This window comes from Lissotriton helveticus, chromosome 1_1 (genome assembly GCF_964261635.1).
Source record: "Lissotriton helveticus chromosome 1_1, aLisHel1.1, whole genome shotgun sequence".
Taxonomy (NCBI): domain Eukaryota; kingdom Metazoa; phylum Chordata; class Amphibia; order Caudata; family Salamandridae; genus Lissotriton; species Lissotriton helveticus.
In genome coordinates, this window is record NC_136057.1 from 345,855,677 (window position 1) to 345,871,001 (window position 15,325).

Here is a 15,325-nt window from a genome sequence, read left to right on the forward strand (position 1 = left end):
ATTTCACGGTCACGCTGTTGCAACCGTGCAGACCTGCCACCATATTCCAAGCAGGCGGTGCATCCTCCGCGGCTGAGGCCGCCGCGTATTCTATTCCCAAAAGATGCCTCGCCAGACACGGACGCCACTCCGTGAGCAGTAAGTTCAACACATTTTTATTAACTATGGAAAGCTGCAGGTCACGGCTGATTTCTTACTCCCGACGTGTTTCGAGGCTTCAAGCCTCTTCCTCTTGGGACAACGATTGGCAAAACACGGTCTGCCGCAACTATTAATACCCAAAACGCATGCGAACTCCAGTGTTGCATGCTGGTAGTTGCAGGTCAATTTTTACCCACCATTAGGGTGAGTGTCCTTTTTGCCAAACTTTACTTCTTTTGTCATCAGTTTTCATTTCACAGCCCTCCAGTGGGCTCCAGGCGTGATATGCATCTTTCCCCAATTAGTTCTGTTCACGCCGATTTAACGGTCATGCTGTTGCAACCGTGCAGACCTGCCACCATATTCCAAGCAGGCGGTGCATCCTCCGCGGCTGAGGCCGCCGGGTATTCTATTCCCAAAAGATCCCTCTCTGGACAAGGACGCCACTAAATGAAGAAGGGGCAGACACAGATGCAGATTCACTAACAAGTGGATCCAGTGTTGATTCAGCAAGCACCAGTAGAGATCCGAACTTTGTTATCCTGAGTTTGGAAGAGGAGGTTGATTTTTTGGTGGATGCTCGGATGAAAACCCTGAGACCGCGGAACGACAAAAATCAGGTCGGAAAAGGCGGGCCACCATCAGGCGGACAAAACGGAGGAAACGCAAGCGGGAAGCCCAAAAGAAAGCAAAATTATTGGCACAAGAAATAAGAGCGGATGAACAAACAGTAGTCAATCTAACAACAATGGCACTAACTAAAGCGTAGCGTTGGGCCTAAATTACTGTCCAAATACCTATTTTAATTACGCCACTACACGCATTGATCTCTTTCTATTTATAAGAAAGTTAAAATTAAAAAGTTCTTTGCTCTGAAAAATGAGTGGGATGAAAAACGAGGGAAAACATCTACTATGCCAGGGTCTCACCTACAAGCATCAGAAGTACCCACTCTATGGGCCCTACATGAATTGAGCAATGAGGAAGAAAATACCTCGCAAATGTCGACACAAACCAGACTAAAAGTTATGGACTTATTGCAAAAAGGAGCTGGGGAGAGCCCATTTAAACCTAAGTCATCATTTATCCCCTTAATGCCAAAAGACGCTATAGATGTGTTTCATGACCGAGTCACCGAAGAGATTAAAAAATTGAATTGCCAAATAAATTGCAAGAAACGCAAATGAAACCAGAATCAAATCCAGTTTAACCTTCTGATGGAAAAAATTAACAAAAACCCAGGAGTCATCGTGAAAAAATCTGATAAAGGCAGAAACATTGTTTTATGGCCTAAAGACCAATATAACAGGGAGGCAAAGCGACAGCTGGATAATGCTGATTGCTATGAGAAGACAACCCTGAAGGCCAACAAAAGGGCAAAAGAGAACATCAAAAAGGAACTACAAAATTGGAAACGGAGGGCCTGATCACGAGTGAAGAATTCAACTTCATGTTTAATGTCCATCCGGAGATGCCGTTTCTACACTTACTACTCAAATTACACAAAGAAAAAGTTTCTATACCAGGACGCCCAATAATATCTGCTATCAATAGCATGACGGAGCAAGTGGGCCAATATATCGACTTTTATTTGCAAGACCTGGACAAGACAATGCCGTCATATTTAAAGGACACGGGTGATTTTCTAAAACGAATTGACAATATTCCCTGGCCTGATGACTTAATGTTGTTGAGTCTAGACATAGAGTCATTATATACAAGTATCCAACATGAGTGTGGTTTGAGGGGCGTTGAACATTTTTTAAACACTCGCCCAGCAGAGTATGTATTGCACAATAAGATGCTTATGTACTTGATTACTTGGTGCCTCAACAATAATTATTTCACCTTTGGCAAGGAATTATTCAGACAGAAACAGGTTGTGGCGATGGGGGTCTGCTTTTCCCCGAGCTATGCGTGCTTTCACGTAGGGTTCTGGGAGAGGCAGGTCCTCATGGTTCAACACAAGGAGATATTTGAACAAAGGGTCATATTATGGCTTCGTTTTATTGACGCTGTTTTTATAATCTGGAAGGGGAATAGTCAAAGTGCAAACAAATTCATAGATAAAATCAACACAAATGATTTTAATTTGCACTTCACATCACATAGTACAATTGAATTTTTAGATGTACGAATACAGGCTGTTAACAACCAATTGACTACCACTGCATTCAGGAAACCGACGGCAGGGAATGCAATTCTTCATGCCACTAGGTAACATGGTTGCGTGCACTGTCCACAGCACAATGTAATGTGGTAGGGCCCAGGGATAGCATCTTGCATGCATAAGGAACACACGGACACAGTTAGATAGATAGTGGAACTATTGGGGATTTCGGCCTTTGCGAATGCGAATTTGCAAAATGGTATGTATAAAGTAAAATCTGGTGCAAAATAAGGAATCGCAAAATTTGCGATTCCTTATTTTGCAATTACATTTAAGGAATCGCAAATTTTGCGATTCCTTAAATGCAATGTATAAAGCAAAAAAAAAATGCAAAATGCCCTTAAGGAATCGCAAATTACCACCAACTTCTAGTTGGTGGTAAGTTGCGAATTCCTTGAAAAATGCACATTTCAGCATTTTTCAAAGTGCCATGTGATGCACATACATGCCCCTAGGGCATGTATATGCGCCACATGTGCATCCATGCTTATTTCAGGGGTGCAACAGGGTTTCCTTTGGACACCCCTGCACCCTTGAAATTATTCTCAATTTGCGATTTTTAAATTGCGAATTTGCAAAATTGAGAATACCTTCCTATTCATTCCTATGGGCCTCCTGGCCCATAAAAATGGAGAATAGAGGCGCACTCCTATTTTATAATAAAGGGAATTAAATGTATTCACTTGACAAATTTTACTGATTGGGGTGCTACATTACACACAAGTGTTGGGTAACACCGTTGCTGAAAGAAACTAGGAGATGCAGAAAAGTCTGCGAGTAATCCCTCCGAAAGAAAATTATTTCCACCAAGTATATAAAGTTTTAACAAATCGTTAACATTTATTCAGATTTTACATAAATCATGTGTATGATGCTTAGTTCCACATTTCATTCATATTTCATGATAAATCAACATACATTTTAACATTTTCTATGTTCGTGAATGTGTTCCATTTAATGCTATTGCATTTCATAACATATCACAATGCTTTCACAGTTAACCTATTTACAAAAGGACGATTCCTGTAGAATCTTTATCTTCATGAGGATCCTATTTGAGGCCGGTGCCCAATGCATTTCGGGAACTAGTCCCTTCATCAGGGGCGATATCGTATAAAAATTAATGTAAATCTTTTATATTATCAGATATCATATCGCTTCTAATGCAGATTGGAGACACAGTCGGAGGTGACTATAGGTGATAGGAAGTACTGAACCTTATCTGCCCAGTGGTGTATGCGAATGAAAAACGTCACAATCTGTCATGCTATATTTACGTGAGAGATACCTAACGGTGCAGACTGTACAGACATGCTTCATAAGAGAGATGGTGCTCAATAATTTATTTGAATGGTGTACTAGCTTGTCATCAAGTGTATAAACATTCGCTCGTATATAGCTAGAAAAGCTATGACTGTCAAGGTATCTCAGTTAATATAGGTAACTTCGTAACCGTGCATTAATGTGCAGATCAAAAAATTTACCTCGAAAGAACAGTGCTGGCTTTCTGATTCTTCAACATATACATGTACTCTAAAAAACAAGTATGTCGCACGTGGTGTTCCTAAAGGAGAGGGTTGGCATATAAACTCATTAGTACTAGCAGCGAGTTATGGAATTAAATGAAGGTTAAGACTGTGGGGATTGTACGGTAATCGAGCAATAAAAGACACAACTAGCAATGTTGATCAATACGTATCCAAGTATTGGAGTTTAAAATATTATGCAACTCTCACTGACCATACATTCTATGTAAGTGTTGTGCTAAGTTGCATTGTTATATTGCATAAATGCACTATTTACAACTACAAAGCTGGGTCTAATATGATGAACCGATGTCAGACGAACTGAACATGGTCACATACCTGATTGAATGATGACAGATGTGGTGTAAATAAACTTAAGTCAGATAATATAGAAGCTGCAGGGCTTCGTGCTGTGAATACAGTTAAAAAAGGAAATTGTCATGATACGGTCTGTGCGCATATGCAGGGGAAACTCGATAGATGAATAAATCGCTCTCCTTACCAAAAATTCCAGTGATCGCGTGTACAGAAATAACTTACCGCTGAACGTTTCTGGTCTGGGACTCGCGCGACGATCAAACGCGGAAGGATACCATACAACGTTAAATGAGTTCCGATGACGTACGGAACTGACAGCTGTCAGAATACCTCGTATGAGGAAGCTGGAACTTGTAGTTTTTTGTACGCGATAATTTTGTGTCACACTCTGGGATTTGAGCATAGTGAGTGTATCAACAATGTGTTTAGTTATGTGGATTCAAAGATCATAGACCTCTTTTGTTATCATGAATGTGCGAGTGGCACATAAGACATAGAAAATATCTGCTTTTGTTATGACGTCCTCAATTTTCTAAATACAAGTGACCCCTATCTGTACAATATCATACGAGGTGAAAACATCATAGGTCTACACATAAAACATGAAGAATGTATAAATACATACACATGGAATTATATACATAATTATCATATTGTATCCAGACCTTCTCTTCGTAAATGGAAGTAACCGTTATCTATGCAATATTATAACAAATAAAACCATAAGGAATATGTAAATATATGAATACACATGGGATTATTGTCGTGGTTATCTTACTGCGCCTTCTCTATACAATAACATGCCAGATAATTCCGATATTGTAGCTTGGTACTCCACTTGTAACCATATACATCCTTGTATACATGCTTTTCAATTGTTATTTGTACATGATCTATATAACAAGCTAATTAGCTGACCAAAATACTTGTGCATACACGACCTATTATCTTCAAGACCTTACGTATATGTTTTGTGTTTATATGTTTATATACCCATCTCCTAATTTGAACACATTAAACCCTCGGGGGGATGAGCTTTGTATGGCTTTTAATTATGTGTGAAATTCTCACCAGGACTAGACTGGATGTGATGTTGTATTGTTTTTTTTGATAATGAAATAAGTAATCTAATATATTACTTGTTATCATGATAACAGATGTTCTGATGTTCTAACTACCGTGTTCTATAGTATGTTGTGTTATGTCATCTACCTTGCGAGCGCAAAAAGTGTCCCTGGACATATAAGTGAAGTGCTCCTCATAGAAAACAGCTCAGGTCTAACCTGTTATTCAAACCAACTGTTGTTAGTGTTTGTAAAGAGTGTTTCCCTTTGCAGTAATCTCTTTGTGTTGTCTTGTCCCTCCAATTTCGGAACCATCTCCACTACTTGTACCCGTAATTGGGCAATATTATGCTGTGCTTCCAGCCAGTGGAAAGCAACTGGTGCTGACCTGTTCTGTGTCCTGATTGTACTTTTGTGTTCTGTTAGTCTTATCTTCAATTTACGTTCAGTTTTGCCAACATATGCTCTGCCACAGGGGCATTTAAGGCAATATATAGAATCACAGTTTGCGGAGTGTCTGAGGGGAATTGTCTTGCCCGATACAGGATGAGTCAATGTATTGCCTAATGTAATGTTGTGGCAGTGTGTACAGTTGTAGCATCTAGTTGTGCCTTTGTAAATTTCTTTCTGGGATTGTTTGGTCGGAGTCCTAATGATGTCCATTAAATTTTTTCCCCGTGTGTATGCAAAAATTGGTTTCTCATCATAGATTCCATTGAACTCCTTTTCGTTCCTTAAAAGGTTCCACCTTTTGTTTATAATATTTTTGATTTGGTTAGAGGATGTTGAGAATCTAGAGACAAAAGTAAAAGCCGTAGTTGATTTTTTTGTAGTTGGAATTTAAAGTGTATTGTGCTCTTTGGTTGGCAATCTATCCAAACTTTGTCGCAAAATATCGGTGGGATAACCTCTTGCCTCAAATTTGCTGGTATGCCGTTTCAATTGTCTTTCCAATGTGTCATTTTCTGAACAGATTCTTTTTATTCTTAGAAAATGCGAATATGGAAGATTCGTAAGCAGACTCCTGGGATGAGAACTTGAATAACTCAATGTGCTGTTTCTATCTGTCGGTTTAATATATATGTCTGTGGTCAATTTCTGTAAAATGTCATTCTTTGAGATTAACACGTCTAGAAAATTAACTTCTGATGTGCTAACCGTGCTGGTAAACTGTATTCTTGGATTTCTAGTGTTCAGTTCATCTATCAAATTTTTCAAAGTGTCTTCCTCTTTGGACCAAATTACAAAAATATCATCTATATACCGACAATATTGTATTATACCATCTGGCCATTTTTCAAAGTGCCATGTGACGCACATACATGCCCTTAGGGCATGTATGTGCGCCACATGTGCACCCATGCTTATTTCAGGGGTGCAACAGGGTGTCCTTTAGACACCCTTGCACCCTTGAAATGATTCTCAATAGATGTACATGGAATTACTTTAATGCTAGAAATATTGCTAGTAGTTTTAGGTGATTGATGTGGAACACTTTTTGTTGAGTGGTCCATTTGCCTTGAATTGTGTGGTTTAGGAGATGGCCTCCCCAGCCGGTGAGTGACGCGTCTGCTGTTAATACTATTTGTGGAACCGGATCTAGGATCGGCCGCCCTTTGGACAGGTTTTGTGTGTTCCACCACTGCAGCGAGCGATGGGTGTGGCTGTCCATCAACACCAGATCTGTAAGTTGTCCTTGAGCCTGGTTCCACTGACGTGCGAGGCATTACTGTAAGGGGCGCATCGGAAGTCTTGCGTGAGGTACAATAAATATGCAAGAGGCCATCATTCCTATGAGTTGCATGAATACCCTTGCTGGGAGGAAATGCTGTGGTTGAAATCTGCTGATTAGTGTTTTCATACTGGCTATCCAGGTTGGCTTGGGATATGCCAGAGCTCTGGAGGTGTCTACTGTGGCCCGAGATACTGATGTATGTGGGAAGGCTGAAGGTTTGACTTGGGATAGTTTAATGTGAATCCCAAGTGGTGTAGCAGCTGGATGGTTTGATGAACACACTGGGTGAGTGACTTGGCTTTTATTAGCCAGTCGTCGAGATATGGAAAGACATGGATTTGTTGTCTTCTTAAGTGTGCTGCTACCACCCCAAGGCACTTTGTGAACACTCTGGGTGTGGTTGTTAGCCCGTACTGGATAATTTGTCTTACCCACTTCTCTGTTGTGATGGAATTCCAGATAGGTAGGAACTGTGAGAGTCTTCCCCCGACCGGAGTGGAATTGTCTGGGGGGATTGGAGGGAAGTCACTGTTTATTAGTGGGGGAGGCAAGAGTGTTCTTGTTGCCTCGGCCTCTCCCTTTGTTGTTATGTCCCCTATATCCGCCTCTAAAATATCCTCTGTTGGGGATGTTTGTGTAATGTTTTTGTAGGAAGAGGAGGCGGTGTCTGTTGCAATGTTTTTAGATGCTCCTCTATAGAAGGAGCCACGAAAGGAGCCACATGTGACTGGAGACTGTAATGCTACCATGGATTTAGCAGTCTCTGTGTACTTTTTCATTTTTTCCAGAGTGGTGTCTACAGCCGGTCCAAAAAGTTGTTCCTGATTGAACGGCTGGTTGAGGATAGTTGTTCGTACCTCTTGTTTAAAGCCTGAAATGCGTAACCAGGCATGTTGTCTAAGTAGCACACTAGTGTTAATGGACCTAGAGGCTGTGTCTGCTGCATCAAGGGCAGTCTTTATTGATTTGCCCTCTTGAATTAAGTCACTTGCCTGTGTTTTGTATTGATCAGGTAAATGTTGTAATAGGGTTTCTAGTCTGTCATAGTGAGCCCTATCATACCTAGCAAGTAATGCGTGGGTGTTGGCTATGCGCCAGCTATTGGCTGCTTGGGCAGCCACTCTCTTGCCAGAGGCATCTAACAACTTAGATTCCTTATCCGGAGGTGGTGCGTCACCGGAAGTTTGAGAGTTGCCGTGCTTCCTAGCGTTAGTTACCACTAGTGAGTCTAAGGGTAGCTGCCCTTTGATGTGATGGGATCATGTGGGGCAAGTTTATATTTTTTGTCAATCCTGGGATTGAGAATTCTAGCTCTTACCGGGTCTTTGAATATGTCAGGGGCATGTTTAATGACCCCTTTTAGCATTGGCACAGTTTGGACAGTTTTTTGTGACTGTTCGAAGGTGTCTAGAAGGAGGTCCTCGTCTGCAGGGTCTGAATGCATGTTAACACCATGGTAGATAGCAGCTCTATTTACAAGCTGGCCAAAACCAATATTGTCATCTGGGGGAGATGGTTTTGTTGGATATGGCTGGGGATCAGGGAGGTCTGGGGGATCTATTGGGTCATCATAATCGTCCCAATCGTCCTGTGGTGTGTCCGTGTCATTATCAGGGTCAGCGAAAGGGTCATTGTTGCCTCCCCCACCCCCTAAATTATCATGATCATCATCCTGTGGTGGTGGTGAGTGAGGCGGAAGGTTTGGAGGCTGTGGAGGAAAGACAGGCTTAGGAGGAAAAACAGACTGAGGAGGAATAACAGGAGAAGAGGGTCTTATTGGTAAAGTAGCAGGCACTACAGGAGTGTGTGGTGTGTCCAGCTTCCTCTTGTTGTGTGGAATAGTAGCCACATGTCCTGTATTGGGGTCTATATGGAGTTTTTTCTGTTTGGGATCGACAGGATCTGGTCAAAAAAGTTCTTCTTCTTCGGTGACCGCTTTCGGTACTGACTTTTTTAGATCCGAGCATGGTTTGGATTTTTGCTCAGAGGCCTTAGGAGGTGGTTTCGGGTCCTTTGGCTTGGCTATGGAAGCGGACATCTTTTTCAGTTCTGAAGATTTTGGTTTCGGATCCGAGTGTTTTGGCGTGGAGGTGGTCGATACCGGATTTTTTGGGGAGTAGTTTGCACTCCCGTCTTCGGTGCCGAAGGCGCCTGCGAGACACTGATATGCGCTTTGCTCGGTGCCCAGCTACGTGAAGGGTTGTCCTTTATCTTCAGGGCCGAGCCCAAGGGAGGGGCTTCTGAAGGTTGTTTTCGATCGCTACTGGGGCCAGTAGACGAAGTCTTGACCAGGGCCTTCTGTTTTTTCAGGTGGAGATGGGGTAGGGGCAGTTGTACTCACTCGTTGACCAGGAGTGATGTGGTCGTCTGAGCCTGAGTCGTCTGCTTCAGATACGATATCAAAGTCCTCAGAATCCTCCTCCGGGACATCGGGGCCTTCGCTAAAGATGTCTACCGGTGCCGGAGCTGCTCGCTGTGCCATGATGTGTCGTCGGGCCTGACGATCACGGATGGTTTTCTTCGATCGAAAAAGGGCGCAGGCTTGGCAATTGTTCTCATTGTGCTCGGTCGAGAGGCACATGTTACAGACCTTGTGATGGTCACTGTGTGGAAATTTCACTACACACTGCGGGCATTTTTTTAATGGAGTCCTTTCCATGAGCTTTAGGCCTGAATGACATCGATAGGCCCAGTGGGCTGCGTCGGAGACCGGAATCAAGTAGTTGAGATGCGCATCGAAGATCACGCGATCGAAAACAATACAGTCGAGTTGTAGATAGCTTTTGGAGTCGAAAATGTTTGAAAATACGGCTCCGAATCGGAACGCAAAAATGACAATGAACCCGATGGCGGAAAACAACAATCTGAGGATAGAGTCGATGCCCATTCGCACTATTGTCCAAGGGAGGAGTCACCTTTCTTGTGACCACAAAACACTCTTCCAAGACAACAACAAAGTGCAAGTATCCGAGCCCAACACCAGATGGTGGTCTATGCATAGTGTACAATCTGCAGCTCATATGCCTCGAACACATGGTTGTGTTGACTGTCCACAACACTACAAGCACCAGCAGTATATGTACACATGGAGAGGTCTGTGCTCTGCATAGTGAGGTCTGTCCAGTACATCACCTCTACACTTGGCTTGAGTGCATTGTTGTTGATGGATGACTTGCGTCCTTCACACATACTTGGTTGCCCTATCTCCCAACATTCAGCTATTATGTGACTGAGGGGCCATGCCATTTTGGGAAGGTCCACTGTCCTGTTCTGTGCTGCCTCAGTGGTAGTAGGGGGGGGTCCAGGGGGGAGTTCCTGGGGGTGGTGGCGGTGGGTGTCGTGGCCTTCTTGGGCGTCGGAGCTGCATGATCAGTAGCTCTATGACATGTGTTGATCTTCAGATGTGGCTCTGGGCTGCACTCCCTTTTATATTGTAGGTAGTAGTCCTGCTTTACACCAGTAAAAGGCAGATGTTAAATTCTTACTACTAATGCAGCTTTTCGCCTGTTTTTGGATCGCATCTCAGATTTGGCTGGTCAGTGAAAATATCGGGAAGTGGTGTTTTCGTATTATTTTTGAACAGGAACACCTACTCTGCATATCATTCGCGTTAGTTGTCGCTCTCATTTGTGGCGATTTTTTTTGCGGAAGCTATCGCTGGAAAACTGACCATATCGGCTGTTTTCACCAGGTTGATAATGGGATGATAATTTAAAGTCACAGAAAAATTCAATGAACATTATAATTAGAAATTACATTTAAAAAACCTTAGAAATTAGCTGAAAAAAAACATAGGTTTGAGGGACATTATAGTTAGTTGGACATTCTTCTCGTACAAAACCATAGAAATTCACCCGTTATAGTTAGTTCAGCTAACTATAACTCACGCATCTGCAATGTACTGCTAATGACGTCATATATTACATCATTCATGACATGGCCAGTGACATCACTGATGACATCACTGATGACATCTCAAATGACATCGCTGATGACATCATCCACTTGAAAATCTGATTCACCTCCTCACACTCTAATATAACCTTTGATACACCCACTGTAAATTACAGACTACCATTTTCGAAACCATTGACACACCAATACCAGTTACTACATACATACTCACTGATTCCTAGGTCTACACACACATCCACTGATTCACCCATACAATCACACATAAATGCAGTCACTCATCAATACAACACTATCATAATTAAGCACTCATACACCTATACATGCACTCACACACCACCACTCATCCAGAGTTACTCACACACGTAGTCAGTGATGCAAAGAATCAATCACACTTCCATTTACTGACCTATTCAGTTGTACACACACCATATCACTTATTCAAACTGAAACAGATGCATACTTACTATTTTATACAATCACTGATACAAGTACACACTCATCAATACAGCCACTCTCATAATCACTGACTCTCACGTATAGTCATTTATATACTTCAACTCTCATATACACTGCCTTTTACGTATGTAGTTACTTGGATATGTACCATTGAGACATTCATTCACTCCCCAACACACCCATACACATACCCACCCACCCATATAGCTGTTTCCACATGCACTCTTGAACCCATACACACAGTGAACCAACCACTCAAACATCTATGCACAGATTCACACACCTCCCACCCACCCACACACACACACAGGCACCCATTCAAATAGTTGGGCAACCAATCGATAACCTATATAGACACTCATGTAGCTACTGACCAACCCATGCAGAAGCTTATACAACAACAGACAGACTGATACAGACATTCACACAGTTTAGTCACTAACCCATGTCTTCAGTAAGACACATGTAATCACTCACTTAAACAGTCAGTCACGCACCAACTAAATCCTCCATTCAGACACTTATACACCCACACATTCTTCAATACAGCTTGGCATATATATAATACATATTTACACTTTAAAGAAAAACACAGTGACTGGATGATGTCATCAGTGATGTCATACATTATGTAATATGTGACGTCATCAGCAGTGCATTGCGGGTGCGCGAGTTATAGTTAGCTGAACTAAGTATAACAGGGTATTTCTATGGTTTTGTAGGAGAAGAATGTCCAACTAATTATAACGTCCCTGAAACCTATTGTTTTTTCAGTGAATATATATATATATATATATATGTATAAGTATTTTTGTATTATTAATAAACCTTTACAGACATTTGAAAATATTTCCAAATTATGCATAAATTGTCAGAGTACAGCAGAATTAAATTCATCCAGATTATTCGTTCCAGACCATCAGTGACACTATCCACTTTTTAAAATAGAAGCTGGAATTAGTTCTCATCATCAGTGCAGGGAATCCTGTCTATTATTCTATGTTTCTGATGGCTTAATTTGTTTATATAAGCCCCCTAATTGTCAGAACAGATGCTCAACAGTATGGGGTGTTTGGCTGAAGGAAAATAAAGAGGCTGTACTGTAACAGGTACCTATTGTACCATGCTTTCATTAGAAGGGAAAAGACAGTCTAAACAAATTATCTTTTGGTGTCAATACACTTGCTTCACATCATGTTTACTGCTTGCACATTACTATAAAAGGGCATGCTTCTTCTCTTTTGGGCTAAAGACAGCAACTTATACCTGATATCCTTTGATGGGCAATGCCGTTTTGTCCCAATAGGCTGGTATTGCCTGGGGTTTTCCACTAGAAAAGAAAACACAAAAAGAGTTTATTAAAGAAAATTCCCACCCACTATTCTGCGTCCCATGTTCTCTTCTCTTTGCAAATTGCATCACAAACATATATGATGTATCTTGACCTGAAGATTGGCATCTGCCCTTAGTTCCCCATTTACATGACAAATGCCTTGAGGCTGACCGTTGTTATCTGCACACACTCAGTGTTCCATAGTGACTGGATTATGTACAGTATCTATTTGGTACACAACAACATTTCCAGGAGGATAGCAAGCTTGAACTTTCAGAATTTCCTAACCTGCCCTAACATCTGGCTAGGAATGGGATCACAGAGAAAAATTAAGCAGATCTTTCACACAAACTTTAATGATGATTGAACAAGTCCAACTTAAATTACTTCAAGTGGGGTTCACGGTTAGTAGAGCTGTAGTTAGATATGAAAAGGGGGCAACAAGGGGAGAACAGCAAGGTTGAACGCCCCCATCTTCTCTTTAGTCTTTCATTATGTTTGGGAAATTAATTGAGATTGTGCACAATAAGAGTGGTTTTCACACACGTGTACACATTTTAGGTCACATAACTGCATTACCTTTCACATATTTACAGTTTTGTTGCCATGGTGGGATTAAGTGATTTGCCCAGAAAATATACCTTTCCCAAAACCAGAATGAAATCCAAGGGCATATATTTAGTTAGTAGACCACACTTCTGTGTTCACCTGTTGAAAATCCCTTTTCATCCTAGACTCTGCTAGTATGTGATGGAGGCTTCTTGTCGACCACAGAGAAGGTGAACCAACTGCCAAGCTTTAACGTTGCCCTTTCAACCACTCCATGAAATGAAGAGGGCAATATTCAGAGCACATCAATAGCTATAGCATTTCTCATTAACAAGGAGGTTGAGGAAAGGTAGGGAAGGCACAGACATCTTGCGACTTGATAGATCTAAACCTCAATAACCTGTGCTGTGACCACCACAATCCTCCCACTGAGATCCTCACATTCCCTCTCAGCAGACATGGACATCCGTGAAGAGGACACAGTGTTAACTGTAAGCACAGACCTCCAGTCTACACCTTAACATTGGATGAGGGAATGGTCTGTGGTCATAGGGGCACCATTTTCTGGTGACCAATGCCAGGGCAGGAAGCATCCATGTGCTAGCACATGAGCTCTAATTAACTTGCTATAATCTTCATTGCAAGGTCTTAGACATCTACAATGAACTGTCAGGTACAGTGGATATAATAAATGGATACAACCAGATGTCACGAACAGCTATTAATTTCTGGCATGGTTAACCTTCAGCCTTTATTGGCTGGAGTAAAACAATAGTGTCTGCCTCCTGTCTTTATCCACCATCATTTTATAAAGAGCTAGTATTTCTAAGTAACCTCCTCAAACTCCAACATCAACCCATTACAGAAGAGGAACCAAAAGTTGCCCTAAGCCATCTTTATTGAAGAAGCCTTTACTTAATTCAGACGAGATTGGGCAATCTCTCAATGGCAACCCTTCCTGTAAAGCAATGATCTGCTAGACCACCACCAAGAAGATTTCAGGCTAGAGAGGGTCTTGAGGCAGTCACAGTGGCAATAGTGGATAATCTAAAAGTAGACTTGGGCCAGGGTAATTTTATCCCCCTGGTCTGATAAGATCTCTTAACTTCTGTTGATACTAGATCATCGGATAATCCTAAGAGGTCTTGCTGAGGTAGGAGCAGATGAACAGTGCTGAATTAGTACTTTCGATCTTTTAGACAGTCGGCAGTCAAGCCAAATGCTGTATTGTCACTGCTCCTCTCTAATATCTACACCCCTTGCTACTGTTGATCCAGTAAGTTTACAACTATGCCAGTGACACACAGATGTTGTTCAGTATGTTTATATCTGTGTCTAATAGTTAGAATGTATTGATAACAAATTTAAGCTGAATCTAAGAAAAGCAGAGGTACATCTACTTGGTATGTATAATCATCTTAGTAGCCCTTCTTGCTGGCCAGGTGTTCCCAGGATATGTCCAGTGCATAATTCAAGACCAAGAAATGGTTGTGGGTATGGATAAAGAATTTATGCTGTACACTTACATCTTCAACACTGCTAAGTAAATTTAATATGTAGTGCCACAAAGGACTGTTACATAGTCTGGCCTTCCACAAAGAGTGACAATGACAATGGCATGTGTGCTGTCCTGTATTTATGTTTGAAATGGATTCTCCTGGATTATCAACTGGGCCAAATCCAGAGTTCACAAGCCCCTGCTGCCCATCATTGCTCTGTTTGATTCAACCAGATTGTACGACTTTGGCATTGAGGTCTGTCCATAAGCAGCAAGAGTGTCAATAGTATCAGTATCAAAAATCTTTATTTCGGTACCAGGACCATAAAAGATATACATATAATTGTTACATCATTAAAATCAATTGATAAACACATTATTAAGAACATAGAATAAAAACCAGAGTCGTCCACAATAAATGTAAAAGATGAATTTGCTGAAACGGGGTGAATTAATTAACTCTGCCTCCCCGTGCCCTTTAGCAGCCTAGCACGTATAACCCACATTGCAGTTAAAATTTTTGACATTGCCAAGACAGTTACCGAGGATAAGTCCGTTTTTAAAACTCTATAGGCTGGTAGAAGTTGTCTAAAACCCCAGTTTTTGAGTAGCGGAACGAT

At 41.5% G+C, this 15,325-nt stretch overlaps 1 protein-coding gene across 1 annotated transcript in view; it reads right to left on the minus strand.

Annotated features, from left to right (window-relative positions):
* LOC144807718 (protein mono-ADP-ribosyltransferase PARP12-like) overlaps positions 1 to 15,325 on the minus strand; it is a 361,427-nt gene that overhangs the window by 62,305 nt on the left and 283,797 nt on the right. Inside the window, exon 9 of the mRNA XM_078673379.1 lies at positions 12,592 to 12,655. Coding sequence (XP_078529505.1) covers positions 12,592 to 12,655 — 64 coding nt within the window. The remainder of the gene's footprint in view (positions 1 to 12,591; positions 12,656 to 15,325) is intronic.